General features: G+C 57.8%; 1 protein-coding gene across 3 annotated transcripts in view; it reads right to left on the bottom strand.

Annotated features, from left to right (window-relative positions):
• PRKAR1B (protein kinase cAMP-dependent type I regulatory subunit beta) overlaps positions 1-18,172 on the bottom strand; it is an 88,816-nt gene that overhangs the window by 12,684 nt on the left and 57,960 nt on the right. For all 3 annotated transcript variants that reach the window (XM_033095948.1, XM_033095950.1, XM_033095951.1), the window contains exons 7-9: positions 14,982-15,140; positions 8,958-9,018; positions 3,500-3,621 (exon numbers count right to left, since the gene is read on the bottom strand). In XM_033095948.1, the coding sequence (XP_032951839.1) occupies positions 3,500-3,621; positions 8,958-9,018; positions 14,982-15,140 (342 nt within the window). The remainder of the gene's footprint in view (positions 1-3,499; positions 3,622-8,957; positions 9,019-14,981; positions 15,141-18,172) is intronic.

Genomic DNA, 18,172 nt, shown 5'->3' with positions numbered 1-18,172 from the left:
TCATGGAGCCAGTGCACCCTCAAGGGTCAGTGGCTCGAAACCCAAAAAAGCGGCCTTCAGGACCATGTGGTCCGGGCGCCTCAACGTGCAGGGAACTACTCCCTACACATACAAACCTGTAGTCACTATGCTGTCACCTACACTGATACAATACTGTATGTCAACTGTCACTGAACAGGAAGAACAAAGAATAAAAAGAAACCACACATGGCCGTGGTGCCAGGTACCCGCTGTCGACGACCACGAAGCTCGCTTTAACGGCCTGACCGGAGGAGCAGTAGCGACGCCAGGTCCCCAAGCCAGCAGGACACGCAATATGGTGTCAGCCAGAGGGAAGGCGTGTGAAACTCAGGAAGCATCACTCACCCTGTTCGTGCTGCTCTAGAATGGCAGGTGTGAAGTACACACACGCACACGTGTGCACACATGCATGTGCAAACACGACACATGCATGTGCAAGTACACACACGTGAGTGCCCAGCACACGCAAAGCCGCTGCGATGCAGGAGCGAGACGCGGGGCTGAATCCCGGCCCCGGCACTTGGTGGCCGTGTCCTTGGGCAAAGGAACAGCCCTCTTGGCCGCTCTCCCTGGAGGTGGAGGAACGCTCACAGGGCCTCCCTCACAGGCGAGTGGTCAGATTACATGGACGTCGGGCTTCAGACAACACCTGCCACATCCTAAGCTCAGAAACTCCGGGTCCCGCCATCGCGGCTGCTTACGTAAGTGACCTTGGCGATGTCCTTCTCCTTTGCGGTGCTTTCTGTGAGGACCCTGCTGACCTGTGCCCCTCACACACATTCTTACGATTCTTCTGCCGTGGCCTTGGACCCAGCGGGAGGAGACCGTGGGCTGCACAACCATCCGCACTGGCCAGCCGCCTGTTCCCTCGGCTTCAAGACCATCAGTGCCGAGGCTGCAGCTCAAAGCCGGCCCCACGAGGCACAGGGGCGGGTGGGGATCCCGGCGAGCGGGTAGCACTGTCACCCTGGGGGCCGTGTCATTCCAAGTGGCCAGACACCACATGGCTCAAGAGAGGTGAGAGATCCAGATTTGCATGTGGAGTACCCTGATTTTCAAATATTGGCAATTTATTCAAATACTTAACAAAACCGCTGTGCAGGCCAATACAAGCTTGCCTCTGGGCCAGGCTGTGGGAGTAGGTGCCAGGAGGACGGAGAGCCTGGGCAGCAGAGGGTCTGCCCCCTCCCAGCGGCGCACCGGGGCTGCCATCCACCTGTGCCAGGGGTGGGGGGGCCACCGCGCGCTGTGTCAGTGGTGAGAGCCGGTGAGCAATCCCAGGACAGCTGTGGCTCGGTCCCAGGCCTTGGGGTTGGCTGCTTCAGCTGGAGGCTCTCACTTGGGGTCTGTCTGTGGCCGCAGGTGGCTGGTGGCTGGGGCTGGATGTTCAACACGGAGCTGGAAGCTCGGTGCCGCTGGAGATGGGCCACGTCCTGGGAGCATCTCAGAGCACGGTCGCTGGGCTCCAAGGAGGACGGGGTCCGAGAGGCGGTGACCCAGCCTGGACGCCCCTCGTCGTGGCTGCCGCGTCCTCTTGCCCAGGGGAGAACCGAAGCCCAGATTCTGGGAGGGGACTGCAGCCACCTTCCATCCAGCTCATTTGGGGGCAGGATGGCTGAGGGAACCTCCCACCGTCTCAGCACAAATTATTTTCAACTGGAAAATGCCAGGCTTACAGACACCCAGAGAGGGTGTCTTGTCCAAAGTGACTTTCCTGGTGGCAGACAAGGGACAAGTCAGAGATGGTTATGCGGCACCTGGAGGGCAGGACACCGAGGTCAGCAGAGTAACGTGGAGCCTGTGGCCAAGGGTCCCCCGGTCAGCCCACAGGGTCAGTGCCGCCACCACCATCTGCACAGGAGACGTCACCCACCTCTCGTCCCACAGCGCCTTAGCAGCATGGAAGCACACAGGTCACTGTCTCCCAAAAGTCCTCTCGAAAGCACAAAGACTGCAGCCTCTTTCCTGACCTGCAGCAGGAGGCAGACGTCTCCCTCAGGCCACCGTCCCCTCAAAGCTCAGTGGGCCAAAGCCCGGATATGCCCTTAGGCAACTGTCACCTTTAAGTCACCAGCAGGTAGGAGAACGGGTCTGGGCGGGTCTCGGGAGGCTGGTTCTGAGGTTGCAGCCACATTTGGGTCTGAAAATGCTGGGTGGGCACCTGGTCTACACTGACCAGAATCGCAACTGGCTGCGGCTTTATCCCATCTTCTTTTTCCTTCGTAAGAAACGCTGCTGCTGAACGAGTCTCCCACTCTGACGACAGTGCCTGAGGGGCCCTTCCTTGGGAAAGGGGGAAAGCCCTTCACAAAGGGGAACGCAGCCTCTGGGAAGCCTGGTGGGAACGCGTCCGTCACTGCTCACACGTGTGCCCACCCTCTCATTCGTTTACGTGCACTCGCCCTGTGCTTGTCTGTCCCAGGCTCAGCGCTGGGAGGCACAGGAGGTGACCAAATGCAGGCCCTGCAGCTCCGGTTGCGGTCAGGACACTGCCCAGGGCCCCAGATGCCCCCGCAGCCATCCATCCCCTCCTGCTGTCCTGCTCCCCGTGTAAAGGTGAGGTCTGACCACACCCCCCAGGCAGGGCGTCTGCAGGAGCCCAGACTGAAGTCACAAATGACATCTACATTTCGCATCTGCGGATTTTATCTGTGTCGCTCGTGTTTTATGGAGAGAGCACAGCGATGCATTCTCTCTAGCCAGGCAGCGGCAAGGACAGGCACCTGGCTGCAAGAACAGTACAAGTGGCCACCGGTCTGCCGCGCTGGAGGTCCCCCGGCTCCAATAGCAAAGCCCATCGTGCCGGACACGCGATTCTTCCGCCCTTGAGCACCAGAGAAGCAGGAAATATGCCAAACGAGCCATGTGCTCTGGGCATGGCATAGTCAGGAGGCCACACAGCCAGAGGCCACTCGCTCACTCCTGGACCCCTGCTCGGGGCTTTCTCTCTGGGGACCTGGGCGGGGCACAGCCCTGGGTTGAGGGACACACTGGCCACAACAGCTGTTCACCCGGATCACTGACAGGCTGGGAGTGGCCGCCACCAATTGCGGCCTCAGAGCCAGCTGTCACCATCCCTCAAGGATGGGAAAAGGGACTCACATGTGGCCACTTGAGAAACCTGGCGCCATATTTTAAAATTAAACTTTTATTCTGAGATCATTGCAGGTTCACGTGCAATTGTAAGTGATAACACGACAAGTTCCCACACGCCCTAAATTTGTGCACCTCCCCTGACACTGACTCTGTGAAACTCCAGCTGCAGGTCACGCCCAGGCTGTGCGTGGGCGCCACCACCGACCAGAGCCATACTGGCCTGTTCTCAGGAGGACACACTAGGCGATGTGCACGGCCCGGCTGAGGCTGGTGTGGGGGACACGGGCCACCAGATTCCTCAGGAGCCCGTAAGGCGGCCGGGGGAGCAGGAGGACGCTTCATCCCCAGGCAGCACCCTTCAGGGTGAGTGAGCAGGACTGACCTCTGTGATGATGAAGAAGTCGTCCCCAGGCTGCCCCTGAACGACTATCTTCTCTCCATCTTCAAACTGGACAGTCTCCAGGGCGTCGGCCACCGTCAGGCGCTCCCACTTCTCCAAGGACTCTGGAAGGGGACAGGAGGACCGTACAGAGTGAGCACACGGCCAGCGCACGTCCCCCCAGATGGTCATCTCAGGAAACGCCAACCCTGCCTGCCTGTGGCAGCGACGATGACAGAAGAGAGGAGAGCGGAAAGCAGGGCTCCGTGCTGGGAGGGCCGGACGCTCAGGGCCCGACTCACTACTTTCTGGCAAAAGAAACTCTCCTGGCTTACGGTTATCAGACACTACTGATGTAGGTCAGTTGCTAAAAATATAAAGCAAAGCCTTGGTTCTAGATCCTGGTTAGGAGCTGGGGGTTCTCTGCTTTAAAACTCCTGCCAATGCTACACGTGGCAAAGGCCAAGCTTGCAAGTCGTCTCAGGGCGGGGCGGGTGCGCAGAGGGGTGGGTGCTGCCATGGAGGGCAGGAGAAGCTGCTCCAAGCACACTTGCTTCACCAGCTTTCTAGAAAAGTCTGCTGTGGACAGACATGGCTCCGTGATTCAGAACGCGGGGCGACCCCTCCCGCAGAGGCTCGCGCTTCCACAAGCAGCTGTGACCTGACACACGCAGGTAACTTGTGTGAAGTTACAGTTTGTGTCTGAGGCAGTTGGTGCAGACTGGCAGCCTTTGTTCACGGTGTCCTTACTGGCGATAAGAGGCACATAGTTTTACAAGTCATTGCAGCTCGGAAGTTTGTCTCCACATACCTGATCAGCAGGTTTCTTGTTATATTAGAACCCTGTGATGTTCAGAGGTCTGAAAGCCACGATACGTAGCAGCTCAGCCAACAGCACACGTGCGTGGGGAGAAGTGTCAGGAGAAACTGAAGGTCGCGGTTGTGTGTTGGCCCTGAGACAACTCCTGAGGCACAGACACGCTCGGGGCATTTTCAGTGCACTCAGAATCCCTGTGCTGGAAAATTCTGGATGCCCGCGGGCTGCCCTTTATGGGAAAAAGCTTTGAAGGGTCTCACGCATGCTGTGGCAGGCACGCACAACAGATGTGGGCAGGTGTCCCCAAGACAGCTCACAGATGGCAGCTCCAGGTGGGACACAGCCAGGCAGGTGACCCTCAGAGCTAGGTGTGGGAGCACAGGTGGGCAAGGGTTACCAGCTCCATGGGAACTGGAGCAAGCACAGTCCCGTGGCTCACAGCTGCCCTGGCACGCACCCACAGCAGCAGCCCAGCCCAGCACGTTGGTGAGAAGATGGAATCTCAGAGGCATGGTGTGGTCCTGTGTCCACGTTCCCCGGGGGCCGGGGGCTGAGGGCAGGTGGCCACGAGAAAGCCTGCTGCCTATCCATGCCAGTGCCGGCCACTTTTGGAGGATTTTGTGAAGCTAATGGTGACTGAACAGCAAAGGGACTGGAGTCTCGTCCTTCCTCCCGACGACTATGGAAAACACAGAAGCACTGGTGGCAATCGTGTTACTCAAAGTCTGCAGATGGGAGCCGACCAGAGGTTGTAAGTGCCCAGCGGGAGGGGGTGGGTGAGTGAGTAGACATGTGGGAAGGTGTCTGGCGGCACTGGAGCTGGGGCACCCCGCCCACTACAGCTCAAAGGGAATGGAGTGCTGGCTGCAACGGCCCCGGGTTTGGGATTTTTCATGCAGCTAAAATATCCCTCCCCTCGGCCCCTAAAAAATCTTGGGGACAAATCCGAGAGGTGCCAACTATTTGTTTTGCCAAATATGTGAAGAGAGAACCACCAGAAAGAAGCCAGACGCAAAATGCCACAGTGTGTGATTCCATTTTTGTGCCACGTCCAGAACAGGCAACTCCACGGAGGCAGGCAGTAGACTGGGTGCTGGGGGCGGGGGGTGGCTGCTAACAGGGATGTGGTCTCCATGCGGGCTGATGAGAAACTTATGGAACCAGACAGTGGTGATGGGGGCACAGCAATGACTCGACTACATGCCCCTGAATTTTAAAGGTAAATGTTCTGTGTGCTTTCACTACAGTAAGAAAATCGTGGTCTCCTCTCATCATTTCAGAGAAGGGTTTCAGCGAGGACGTGGGCTCCCAGGAAGGGTCTGAGGCTCCGACACACGGCTACACACACACCTAAGGTGAGGCGCCCGCTTCTGGAAGGGGCCACACGAGGGTGAGCGCCCCAGGGACCGAGCGCCCGGTGTGGCCACGCAGGGTCCGGGTGGTCCCAGGCAGTCCTCAGGCTCCGGCCCCTTGCGAGGTTGCTTTGGACAGACGGGGTGATTCCGTTCTTTCATTTACTTTGTCTTAATACCCACTCTATTGTCTTTGGTAAACTTGCTCATACTCATTACAAAGAACTCAAGAAATACAGCAAAGTGTAAAGAGTTTGGAAAGCACTAAATAGCCCAGAAGTAGCGTGGCCGACGTCCTGTGCAGGCCCTCCGGTCACAGGTCCTCACAGACAGCGACGGGAAGATAAGCAGAAATACCTTATGCGGGGGGGGGGCCCAGGCAAGTTGTTTTCAATAGAAAACCTCGCGTTTCATTTTGTTTGACTTTAATAGAAGAAAAAATAAATGAAGTGAAATTGAATTTTTGGTGAATGTTTTTTCACCACAAGATAGTCTTAAGAAAGACTCCTCTAAAAAAGATTGCGAAAAAGACGTTGACTTGGTCACTGGGCTTTATGGACATTGAACTGTATGGAATGCCGCTTTGGGGTCAAAGGGAGTAAAGAATGGGCCATGTCATCTGGCTTAAGTGACACTCCGAATTTTGGGTAAAGCTGACCCTGTGGACACATTGCACAGTTGGCTCCGCCTCCCTCCTGCCGTGTCCGCGTCACCACAGCTCTGCTAGTCCGTGTGGCACGGATGGAGCAGCTCCCTGTCACCAGGTCCCCGACGTGTGTCCAGCCTCTGACTCCCTGTTGAGCGCTGCTCCTCTGAACTGGAAACCAGGAAGGCCGGCTGTGGCCGGTGCTGCGTGGGGCCCGGGCCGTCCTCCCTGAGCGCCCACGGCCACTGCTCTCCAGGCTCAGGCTGCCCAACGACCCTTCTCCCTGGAGACCTGAAGTCTAGTTTCTCTGTGAAGCTCGACCAGGGCACTCGCTCTGCCTCAGCAGCCCTGTGGGAGCAGGAGGTGCCCATTCTCAGGCCCGGCCCTCGTCGGGGAGGATGTCCACCGCAACTGCGTCCTCCCTGGGTCTGTGACTGTCCTCCACGGGAGGCCTAGCCACCCGCTGCCATCTCTCCTCTGGCTGCTTCCATGTCCCTTCCCCCTGCCTCCCGCGGGCACTTCGCACTGTTCCTCCATGTCACTAATTCCATTTTCTGTCTAGTCCTATTATTTGTTTTTTTTTTAACTTGGAAAAAATTGATGTGAAAGGTCTTACACCTTGGCGACGTGACAGCTTCACAAACACTTCACAAACACTACATCGGGTCGCCAAAATTCTGCACACACAGACCAGCAACACGTGCGGTCTTCCATCCCTGAGACCGGATGCGTGGAGCTGTGATGCACTCACTTTGGTGGCCTTACAAAACTTGTCACAAGCATGCAAGGAATGTGTCCCTTCCGGAAGCGGCAGGCTGCGTCGCTCCCCCTTTGTCACGACTGTGAACACTGCTGAAACGAACATCCCTGTGTGTGTCCCTTCACAGCCTTATAAGAAACTCTCTCTAAAGATCAGAGCGTGGAACGCTAGCTGTGCCTGCTCTGTCGCTGCGATTCCTAACTGGTCGCCAAGGTTCAAGTCTGACCTGTCGCTTTGGCTCTTCCGTGTCCCTTCTAATTTCACATCATCAGTTTATCTTCTGCCCTCTGTTCTCCTGTTGTATTCACTTTGTGTTCTTTTTTTTTAATGTCTCTTGCTTTTTAAAAATATGATAAATTTTGAAGATTATGCCTTATTTAACATATGGTTACCTCGTTTTTTTTAATTACTTTTTTCAGTTACAGTTGACGCTCAGTGTTATTTCATGTTAGTTTCAGGGGCGCAGCGCAGTGGTTCAACATTGATGTAATTTATGTGCTGATGCCCTGATCAGCCCAGCACCACCAGGCACCACGCACAGTTGTTACAAGACCACGACCACGATAGTTGTTACAACATTTCTGACTGCATTCCCTGTGCTGTACTTTTCTGTTCTTAATAAATTCTACACTGGGATTTGTTTTCTGTTTCCGTGGACATGCCTCCTTCCTGGCAGGGTTCTTTTCTGCAGGTATTTCTTGCACCCGTGGCCGTAACATTTCTTTCCAGCTTGTCCAAGCCTAACACGGGCTTTGGGGGCAGACCTCCTCCCTTCTGGTTTTCAGTTTGAAGGGTAGCAGAGAGCCCTGCCCACGTCTCCGTGGGGAATGGGGACAGGCAGAGCCCAGCCGCTACAGTGCTGACAAACTGCACTGTCCGTGCAGGCTCACTGCTCGCAGGCAAGGGCATGCCACCCCGGGAGCAGCCTGGCCCCGCCCCCTGGCCCCCACCCCTGGGATTTCTGTCTGTTCCTTTTTCTGCCTCACTCCCTTAGCTTCCACTTGCTCACCATCTTACCCAGAAGTCTAGCCTAGGGCGCTCAAGGCTGCGAATGTTCCTGCAGGAATGTCTGCTGGATGGTCACTTCCAGTGGCTCCGGGAGCTGGACACTCAGCTGTCACTCACTTTCCCACGTGAGTCCCTTCCAGGGTCTAGAGCTGCCCTGTCCAAAATAGGAGCTCCTGCCACATGTACCTATTTATTTAAATCAATTAAAATGAGTTAAAGCTCAGTCCCTGGGCCCAACCTGCCTTGTGCTGAATGCTGGATGCAGACATGGAGCTATCGCTGCCTGGCATGACAGGCGGGCCCAGCACACGCTCATCACCACGTTACCGCAACTATAAGCTGTTTAAACACTTGGACAGAACTTTGCTGACACTCCTGAAAATCCATGGAAACATAGCCCATGTGTTTATCAGACCCCAGAATGAGAAAGGGTGGAGACGAAACCATTCTTGGGAAGAAACTGAAACCAGCCAGGGAAAGAAGCTCAACACAGCTGGCCACTTTCACTGTAACAAAAACTGACTTTCAGCTCAAAACTGACAGACGTAGATGAAGAGCTGGAGATAATGACATTGACGGTGGCAGGAGGGATGTATGGAGGGCAGACACTGAGCCGTGAAGTGACTGAGGCCGAGGGAAGGGGCACAGATGGCTCGGTCCTGACATAGCAGTTGCGTGTGCGCACGCATGCATGTACACGTGTGCACACACATGTACTGTGTCTATGAGCACACATGTGTGGGTGAATCATGCATGTGGCCCACACTTGCATCCCACCAAGAACACAGAACGTGTCGGCCACGTGTGTGGAGGTGGCTGAGCCAACGGCAGGTGCTCAGACAGAATGAACACGCCATGCGGGGCAGGGAGCCACCTACCCAGGATGGAGACCTTGCTGAGGAACTCCTCGTACATCTTGCGTTTCCTCAGTGTGCTGCCCTGTTCGGGAGAAAGGGGGACAGAGGACAGACTAGGTGGGTCTTCACCTGAAGCCTCCCGACAGTTCCAACTGCCCCAAGGGACTCTGAACTCTCCAAAGGAGACCTTTTGAGCACTCCACATCCTTGGAGCCCCTTGGATGACCAAGGGTTGAGGAGCTGCCACCATTTTGGAAGCCCAGCACCCGTCCCCCAGGCACAGGGGGGCAGAACACAGGTACCCTGCGAGGACACAGGTACCCCTAGGTGCCCCTCTGGCTCCTGCAGGATTGACCACGTTCCCTCCAGTGGCCTTAAGGGGACTAGGCCCCCTCATTCCTTCTTGGGACATGGAGGTCACGGCTAGAACTCCAGCAGCCATCCTGGGCCCTTGTGAATGGAAGGTGCAACAAGATGACAGAAGCTGGTTCTTTGGTCCCGTGGAGCAGAGAACGTACCCCCTACACGGACCTTCCAGAGTTTTGCAATGTGAGAAATTAAGCATGTGGTTTAAGCCACTGTTGTTTTGAGTATTTGCTACACTCAGTGTGGTAGCCAGCCTCTGTGACGGCCCCACGATCCCACCGCCTCGCAGTCACGTTCTGTGTGGAACAGGGCTGACCAGCTAGCCAAGAGGAGTGACAGTTGTGACTTTCAAAGCTGTACTGCAAAGGACATTGTGGCTGTGGCCTCGCTCCCTCTGGGACGGCTCCTCCCAGCATCGTCCAGGCCCTTCTCACAAAGACTGAGCATTGCATCCATTTGCACAGGTCTCAGTCCCCACAGCCAGGCTCTTGTGCAACTGAGCAATTGTGGAGGACGAGTTGGGAAGACAGAAGGGAGCGTGGGCAGCAGGGCTCCTGATGCACAGACGGGCCCAACGCCTGAGGGTGTTCCTGCACCTTCCTCTCAGGGACGCTACTTGAAGCATCGCCAGACGGACCGCAGAGTCACAAGCAGACTGTTTCTGGCACTTACCTGGCACCCCACACGGCCCTGCACTCACCCTCAGGTCCGTTTCCTTGGTCAGTTCTCACAGCACCGGCCGGCCAAGGAGGAGAAAATAGAGAAGGGAGTGCCTTCGAGGAACACGTCCAAGTTACGCCCCTCCAAGTACGGAAGCAGGCACCCACCTGTCCCTGTCTGTCTCCCGGACCCCTCCTCCAGGCACCTGCCTCTCAGCGCCACTCACTATCAAGCACACACTTGGTGCTGTGACTCTAAATCCCGAAAGCAGATTCAACAGATTAGAAAGTCTGCTGGCGTCTCCCTAAAAAGGGCCTGTTTAAGGCAACTTTCTCACATGGGAAAATAGGGGACAGTGGTAGCCGCCTCTGGGGCGGGGAGGGACAGACAAGCAGCTGGGTGCGTCCCAGCCCTCTTTGCTGGGATGGGTGACACACAGCTTGTGGGGCCAGGAGGCCCCTTGGTCTGGCCCCCCCTGCTGGAGGGGTGGGAGAAGGCAGAGGAAGGAAGAGAAAACTGCGAAAGGGCTCAAGGAGAAAGAGCCAGACAAGAAGCACGTGGCACTAACTGCCTGTCCCCAGAAAACTATGACAAAAATGCAATAGCAATGAAGTGGGGGAAGGAATGTTAGTCCCCAGGACAAAGGGTTTTTCCACGGTTGTCTGTTCTGGGCTCCGGGATGGCGCAGCTGACGCACGTGTCTGGTACCACAGCCTCCCCACTTGCCCTCCGAGTCTCCTTCAATATCGAGAGACACAGGCTGAGCCAATCCTTGCAGGAGGGAAGACCGGGCCCAGAGGGGATGGCTCAAGTCCTACACCCACAGTGGGCATGAGCCTTAGGGTACCCCCCATCACATATTCCAGGGCCTCAGCACAGAGTACATGCAGGCTGCCTGCCTGAGAGAGAAGGGCTCTCACCAACCTGCACAAGTGTGGGTTCCGGTGTGCCACCTACATCTTTGAGCCTCAGTGAAATGGAGACTATGAACATCACAGCCTTATTGGGCCACTGTAAGGACAGAGAATCTCAACAAGCATTCTGTATGTTACTGATTGAGGTGAAGAGGTGGTGGTGGTGGTGATGATGGTGATGGTGGTGGTGGTGATGGTGGTGATTGTGGTGGTGGTGATGGTGGTGATGGTGGTGGTGATGGTGGTGGTGGTGGTGGTGATGGTGGTGGTGGTGGTGATGGTGGTGGTGGTGGTGATGGTGGTGGTGATGGTGGTGGTGGTGGTGATGGTGGTGGTGGTGGTGGTGATGGTGATGGTGGTGATGGTGGTGGTGGTGGTGGTGGTGGTGGTGGTGGTGTGGTGTGGTGGGTGGTGGTGGTGGTGGTGGTGGTGGTGGTGGTGGTGGTGGTGGTGGTGGTGATGGTGGTGGTGGTGATGGTGGTGATGGTGATGGTGGTGATGGTGGTGATGGTGGTGTGTGTGTGTGGTGTGTGTGGTGTGTGGTGGTGGTGGTGGTGGTGATGGTGTGGTGTGGTGGTGGTGGTGCTGTGGTGGTGGTGGTGTGGTGTGGTGTGTGGTGGTGTGGTGGGTGGTGTGGTGGTGTGTGGTGGTGGTGTGGTGTGGTGGTGGTGGTGGTGTGGTGGTGATGGTGGTGGTGGTGGTGATGGTGGTGATGGTGATGGTGGTGGTGATGGGGTGATGTGGTGGGGTGGTGGTGGTGGTGGGGGTGTGGTGTGGTGGTGTGGTGGTGGTATGGTGTGTGTGGTGGTGGTGTGGTGGTGATGGTGTGTGTGGTGGTGGTGGTGCTGTGGTGGTGGTGGTGATGGTGGGGTGGTGGTGGTGTGGGTGGTGATGGTGGTGGTGGTGGTGGTGGTGATGGTGTGGTGGTGGTGATGGTGGTGGTGGTGGTGGTGGTGGTGATGGTGGTGGTGGTGGTGGTGGTGATGGTGGTGGTGGTGGTGGTGATGGTGGTGATGGTGATAGTAGTGGTGTACTCCTTACCAAGTACAATGGAGGACTGAGGGTGGGTCAGCACACACTAATTCCAACCACAGACTGGTCGTAACACCCACACTCCTAACCAGACTCACCCTCTCTAGGCCTTGTTTTCTCCATCAGGAGGTGATCAGTCTGGCACCATGTTCTCTGAGTCTTTGATCTGGGCTCCTCCCTCCTCCTGACTTCCTACCACTGTGCTGCCCATGCCATGTCCACCTCAGTCTGGAAGGTTCCTTGTCTGTTTCCTATTGAGAGGCAGAGGGTATCAGCCTCAGAACAACTTGCCCGTTGTCATGTGGGGTTAGAGACATCTGCAAACAGGCACTCACTATGGGCCCTGCCCCCTGTGAAGAGGTGAACAGGGCCTCCCGGTGCTGCTAGAAATGGCACTTCCTGGGTCAGCTCCTTTGCCTGCTCCTCTAGGTCTCCACTTACAAGGAGTGTGGAGGCTCAGAGAAGCTGCTCCTGTCCACTAGGCTGCTGAGTGGTGGGGTCAGGGTTAAAGCAGGACGTTCCCAATCCAGAATCGATGCCCACACCGTCTGGGAACGTGCTCAGCATCTTCTCTCCTCCAGAGGGGCAGCCAGGTACACCCATGACCACCCTCCATCTTCACTCAGATCAGAAGAGGGGAGGCACAGGGCGCCCCTGACATGTGCCCCAAAGCAGAATTAACAGCAGCCGCTGGGGTAAAAGGGATGGGGCGGTTCCCAGATGGGGAGCCCACAGGCGGGTGGGGTCTGGGCACCGTGGCTTAGGACCCAGCTCCCAAAGGCCTCAGGCCATTCCAGGTAGGTGGGGATCTGGACACCCCGCCTGGCCTCTACCACGAGTCCACTCATTCATTCCAAACACCTGGGTCCCACATAAGATTCAGGTGAACAGAGGGTCCTGAAGCTTCAAAGAAAGGAGGGGATATTGGCGGGTGCCCTGAGCGAAGCTCTGCTGGGGCCTGGAGGGGGTGGGGCCAGTCCTGTGACTGGCAGGTGGGTGGGCCGTGCCGACTCCATCCTTCCCGTTATGCCACAGGGAGAAGTGCTGGGAAGGGAAGGGACATTCTGGGGGACCTTCCAGATCAGGCAGGTGGGGACTCCCACAGTCCCACGCAGAGTCCGAGCTACCATCTCAGGGGTGGCGCTGTCCCTGGAGACGCCAGTGGCCTCCCCTCCCCAGTCCCCATGTCCCCACGGCACGTTCCAGTTTCATGCTAAGTGGACGTGTGGCAATTCACTCATCCGTGACATCCAGCTGCCCAAGTCACAGCTTCATGCACAAGTGGGAATGTCCTGCGAGACGTGCCCTGCCAACCGGGGGCCACCAGGCCCTGTAGCCTCCAAGCACAGTTGGCTATTCTTAGGGCACAGGGACCCAGATTTAGCACCAAGGAAGTGCCAGCTGCCGCGGTGGTTTGGGAACTTCCATAAATATAAGGTTCCAGCCACAAAAATCCCACAGCCAAGAAGGGCTCAGTGTGGATGGGGAGAAACAACGGCTTATGCAACATGGGCCAGGTGTGTCCAGAGGAGATAGGAAGTGTGGGTGCGCCCAGGAAGGGGCCTCAGGGGGCCCCGCCCACATGCAAAGACGGACAGTACAGGGGTTGCAGGTTCAAGACAAAGAAAGGAGAGAACATCATTACCACAGGCACCCCCTGGGGGGCAGGGACATTCCTGGTGTCCATGGTGGGCACTCAGTGACACTTGCCAAGTGCGTGGACTAGGAACTCCTCTCACGTGGAACCAGATGACACAACTGTTCCAAAACTGTGCTGACCTCCCCCTGCATCATGACAGACCGGTCACTCCCGTGGGCCCAGGGCGGCCCCGCAGACCCCCGCCCCTCATTCCCACTGGGAAGCTCCCGGGATGGGCCACGAGGGGCAGGACTCCGCCCCCAGGCTCACAGACCGGATGGAGCTCACAGGGCTGGTCCCACATGGTTCCCCGAGTTTCGGGCGGCCTCCCCACCCCCTGAAGCACAGCTGGCCTCCGGGGAGACAACCAAGCCCCATAGGGTACACGGCAGCAAGCTGACACATCCAAGCCCTAGGAGGACCAGTGGGGAGAGGCCACAGGTCCCTGGCAACATGTTCATCTTCGTCATCTCCCTCCTGGTGGGTGGGGACTCCTGGGATCCCAGACCCCTCAGGAGCCCTCCTGGGATCCCAGACCCCTCAGGAGCCCGCACTGAGCAAACACTGTCAGCAGAGCTCGCCCTGGGGGCTGCCCTCAGCAACACGCCCAGCTGCCCAGTCTGGACCACCTGGCCAGCTCAGCAGAGAGGCTGGCCCACGGTGACCAGGGTGAACGCAGGTGGCCAAAGGGCGTGACTTCCCAGAGGACGGGACGCTTGGCACCCAGCAGCCCATGCCCAGTGGTGGAGAGAAGGGACTGGAGGCCTGTGGCCCCGTCAGCGTGGCTGCCAGATCCTTGAGTCTGCGGTCTGTCCTCCCCCAGAGGCCCAGAGGAAGTGGGTCCAAGTCAGCTCAGGCACCCTCTGCTCAGACTCCCGAGGTCTCCTGGCCCACAGGGTGCAGCCCTCCTGGCACAGGACCCTGCCCCTACCCATGCCGGCCTCCCGGCGGATCCACAAGTACTCCAAGCTTGTACCCAGGACCTCTGCTGCTCCCGCTGCCCAAACACGCTTCTGGACAGCTTCTGGCTGCTGGTTCCCTGCTGCAAAGCCTGTGCTCAAATGCTACCTTGTCATGGGGGAGGGGATCCTGTGCCTGCTCGGTAACACACAGCCCTTCCCCAGCTCTCTCCACCTTTACTCCTCCTCTGCTTCATTTCTCCCCCAGGAATTGTCACAACCAGATTCATGTGAATGGCATTCATGCTCAAAGTAACCTCATGGTCCAGGATGGCAGCTGGAGCTCCAGACATCATGACACACTCCCCACAGCTAGGCGAGGGGAGGAAGGAAAAGCAGCTTCCCCAGCTGCCGACTGCCCTTCAGGAAGCCTCCCAGAATTCCTCCAGCACTTCCCACCATGGCAAAGGCCCTGCCCACTAGGCAGGTGGTATCAGTCCCGGTCTGGTGAAGCCCCATGTCAGGGCACACTCACCATGAGAATACGGCGGTAGCTGTCACGGTCGATGCCCCAGAGCTTGAGGTCAGTCTTGGCTTTCACGGTGGCCGCCCGGGGGGTGCCATAGATGAGTGCGAGCTCCCCGAAGCTGCCACCCTCGCTGATGCTGGTCACCCACTCTCCGTTCACATACACCTTCAGGGAATAGAATGAGAAATGTCATGGGGGACGCGTGGGGTGACACCACAAGGGGTCTGCGGGATGGGGACAACACTGCCACCGCCTAGGGCCCCGGCTCCCCTGCTCAGGCCCAGCTGGGCGGAAGTCCATCTTTCAGTCCAGAGGCGGAAGGACCTGTTATCAGGCCAATGGGGGTGGACATGCCGCCCGGCCTGGTCTGCAGAAAAGCGGGGTCCACCACCGGCCAGGCAGGTCTTCCACCCTGCTCTTTACGGACTTCAGGTTGGCCTCCTGGGACCTCAGTTTCCCTGACTGCACCCACGAGTCAGACTGGAGGACGCCATGGGGCACGTCTGCACCTCGGCCTCTGTCCCCATCAGCTGTTTGTCCCTTCCCTGCCACTGGGCGCTCCCCCAGCAACCCCCCACCCCCAGCACGCCTGCTCCACGCCCAAGGCGCCGGGCCGCATGTGTCCCCTCAGGGCCTGTCCCCCCACGGACAGCACTCAAGTTCCCTGGGCCCGCAGTCAATGGACGGACGGCCTGGACAAGGTCCCTTTCAGCCGCGTGGACGACGGCCTGCAGTGCAGCCGCTGTGCATGGACCACGCAGGTCCCTGTCCTGCAAGAATGGTGGAGCCTGTTAGTTACGAAGATTCAGTTACAACAGATCCACACAGCTGGCTTTGTTCCCACCGGGTGTCAATGAGCTTGAAGAATAGCTCCCATTGGCAAAACTGTGCATGTGGGAGAGAATGGATTGCGATGACTCATGGGAGTCATTCTTGTTGGAATCAATGACTCATTATCTTGGTGATAACTGAGGCACAGAGCTGCCTGTCTGAGGAAAACATCACACAGGTGACGACTCCATAATCTGCACCAGAAGGTGGGAAAACTGGTCGACCAGGAAGCTCCGAGGGAAATGGAGGCGACTGTGTGCAGAGGCAGAGCTGCCTGGGGCGACCACCCTTAAGACCTCGGCCAGCTGGGGAGCCTGCCACACTCCAGCACCCCGCTGAGTGCAGAGCCCCCAAGCCCTGCTCCCGGCCTCACCGGTCATCCCCACCTGGCCCGATCGTGGAGGGGAGCCCGACAGCTGGGTACACGGGAGAAGAAACGCCAGCATCCACACAACAAGGCCCTGAAGAAGTGAGAAGACACTGTCCTGTCTGCCCCTGAGACAAGGGCTGCATCCTCGCTTTGCCGTGGACAGAAGGACACTGCAGAGCCAGCCATCGGGATTTTAGGGGTGAAGGGACGACAGACAACATCCAGAACGTCTGCCTTATTTTCTCAAAGGGGGCTCAGAGCCCTTGGGGACGGGGCAGTGATGACTCGTCATCAGCCACAGTAAGCAGGCCCCACTGGCTGGCACAGCGGCTCCCGTCTCAGCGGGCCCTCCCACTCTAATGTTTGTGTCAAATCCTGACTGTGGAGCTGTAACTCGCAAACGTTAACGTGACTCCTGAGTGTGCAGCTCGGTGAGTTTTTCTGCCCCTCAGGTGAAGGCTTCCAGGTCCTGGGACTCCTGGTGTCCCTGCCAGGGGAAGGTCCCGAGGTACCGCATGCATCGAACGGAAGCACACAGCACCCCCCCACACTGCTCAGAGCGTCTGTGGGCTGCTGTGTCCAGGCATTCCATCCCCAGGTCGGGCCCATGCCCGATGGGCGGCTCTGGTCTTGGCTGTGGCACAGAACGCTGCCGTGAACACTCTGTGTGGGGCTCGTCCGCCCGCGTCTCTCACAGGGAAATGCCTAAGGGCGGCATTTGCTGCTTCACTGGGGACACACAGGGTTTCCAAACAGTTTTCTAAGGGTTGCACCAAACAGCCCTCCCGCCAGCACCCCCGGAGGCCTCGCGATGACGGGCTCAAGGGACCATGAATCTGAGGTTGGGGGAGCTTTGCTTGACACAGGGTGTCTGGGGAGGACTGGCTGGCCTCTCCCCCTTGCATTGTAGGGGACCAAGGAAGCCACTGCCTCGAATGGCTGCCAGGAGGGGCCAGGACCACCCGTCAGCCGCTAACGGCCACAGGGACCCAGGGGACAGAGGTGTCTCAGAGCCAACCTGTGGTGGCTGCACCCCCAACTTTCCTAGGGTACATCTCCAAAAAGGGGGCAGGGCAGCTGGTGCTGCAGAGTGGGATGGAGGGGCCCTGGGCACAGAGAGCATAGACCTGAGGGCTGCTGGGACCCCTTCTTCCCCAGAAGTCCAAGGCTTCCAAAGCTCCCTCCAAGGCGTCAGAGGAAACCATTGTGCGAGCCAAGGACGGGCCCCACAGAGCACAAAGGGCTATCCTTCTGGGGACACTGGCCTCTGTCACCAGGGCTGGCGCAGTGCTGGGCCCCACCCCAGCTGGCACGCAAAGGGGCTACTTCTTGCTTTGTTTCATTTTTTTTGTTTTTTCTTCTTCTTTTGAAAGAAAAATGGTGGAAGGCCCTGCTCGGCTACATTTATGATCCCAGCAGTGACTGGTTTCTCTCACCCAGACATTCTGCGTTCATTCATTCGTTCATCCATTCACGCAGCACCCCCAGTGTGTGCTGAGTGCCCCAGCGTCCTGACTGCTCGGGCTCAGCAGTGGGGCAGGCGGGTTACAATTCACGGGGATGTACTGCCAGCGGGAGACAGGCCGCAGGCAAACCATCACACCATACGTGCTCATCACAGACATGCTACGAGCCTCAAGGAGAACGGGCAGAGGGCTCAGAGGGCCACAAAACAGACAGGCACGCAAAGGTCTGGGAAAAGAATTTGAGGCAGAAGGGCAGGACGTGCAAAGGCCCTGAGACAGGACCGAATTTGGAGGATCCTGGATGCAGCGAGACCAAGACAGAGAGAGATGCCGGTGGGGCAGAGGTTGCGGAGAGTGGACGGGCTCGCATATTCCCCCAGAAGCCATAGGAAGCCATGGTAGGTCCACTGGGGCGACATCACTGGTTTACATCTGTGATGCCCGCTCGGGGGCAGTGTGTGGAGAGCAGCCTGGGGTAGCTGGCCTCCAGCTGCCGTCTGGGCGAGCGGCACCTGCAAACCCCAGGGATA

The sequence above is a fragment of the Rhinolophus ferrumequinum genome, chromosome 24, assembly GCF_004115265.2.
Source record: "Rhinolophus ferrumequinum isolate MPI-CBG mRhiFer1 chromosome 24, mRhiFer1_v1.p, whole genome shotgun sequence".
Classification (NCBI taxonomy): domain Eukaryota; kingdom Metazoa; phylum Chordata; class Mammalia; order Chiroptera; family Rhinolophidae; genus Rhinolophus; species Rhinolophus ferrumequinum.
The sequence above is the reverse complement of the archived record's forward strand: the minus strand, read 5'-3'. Positions and strand labels throughout refer to the sequence as shown.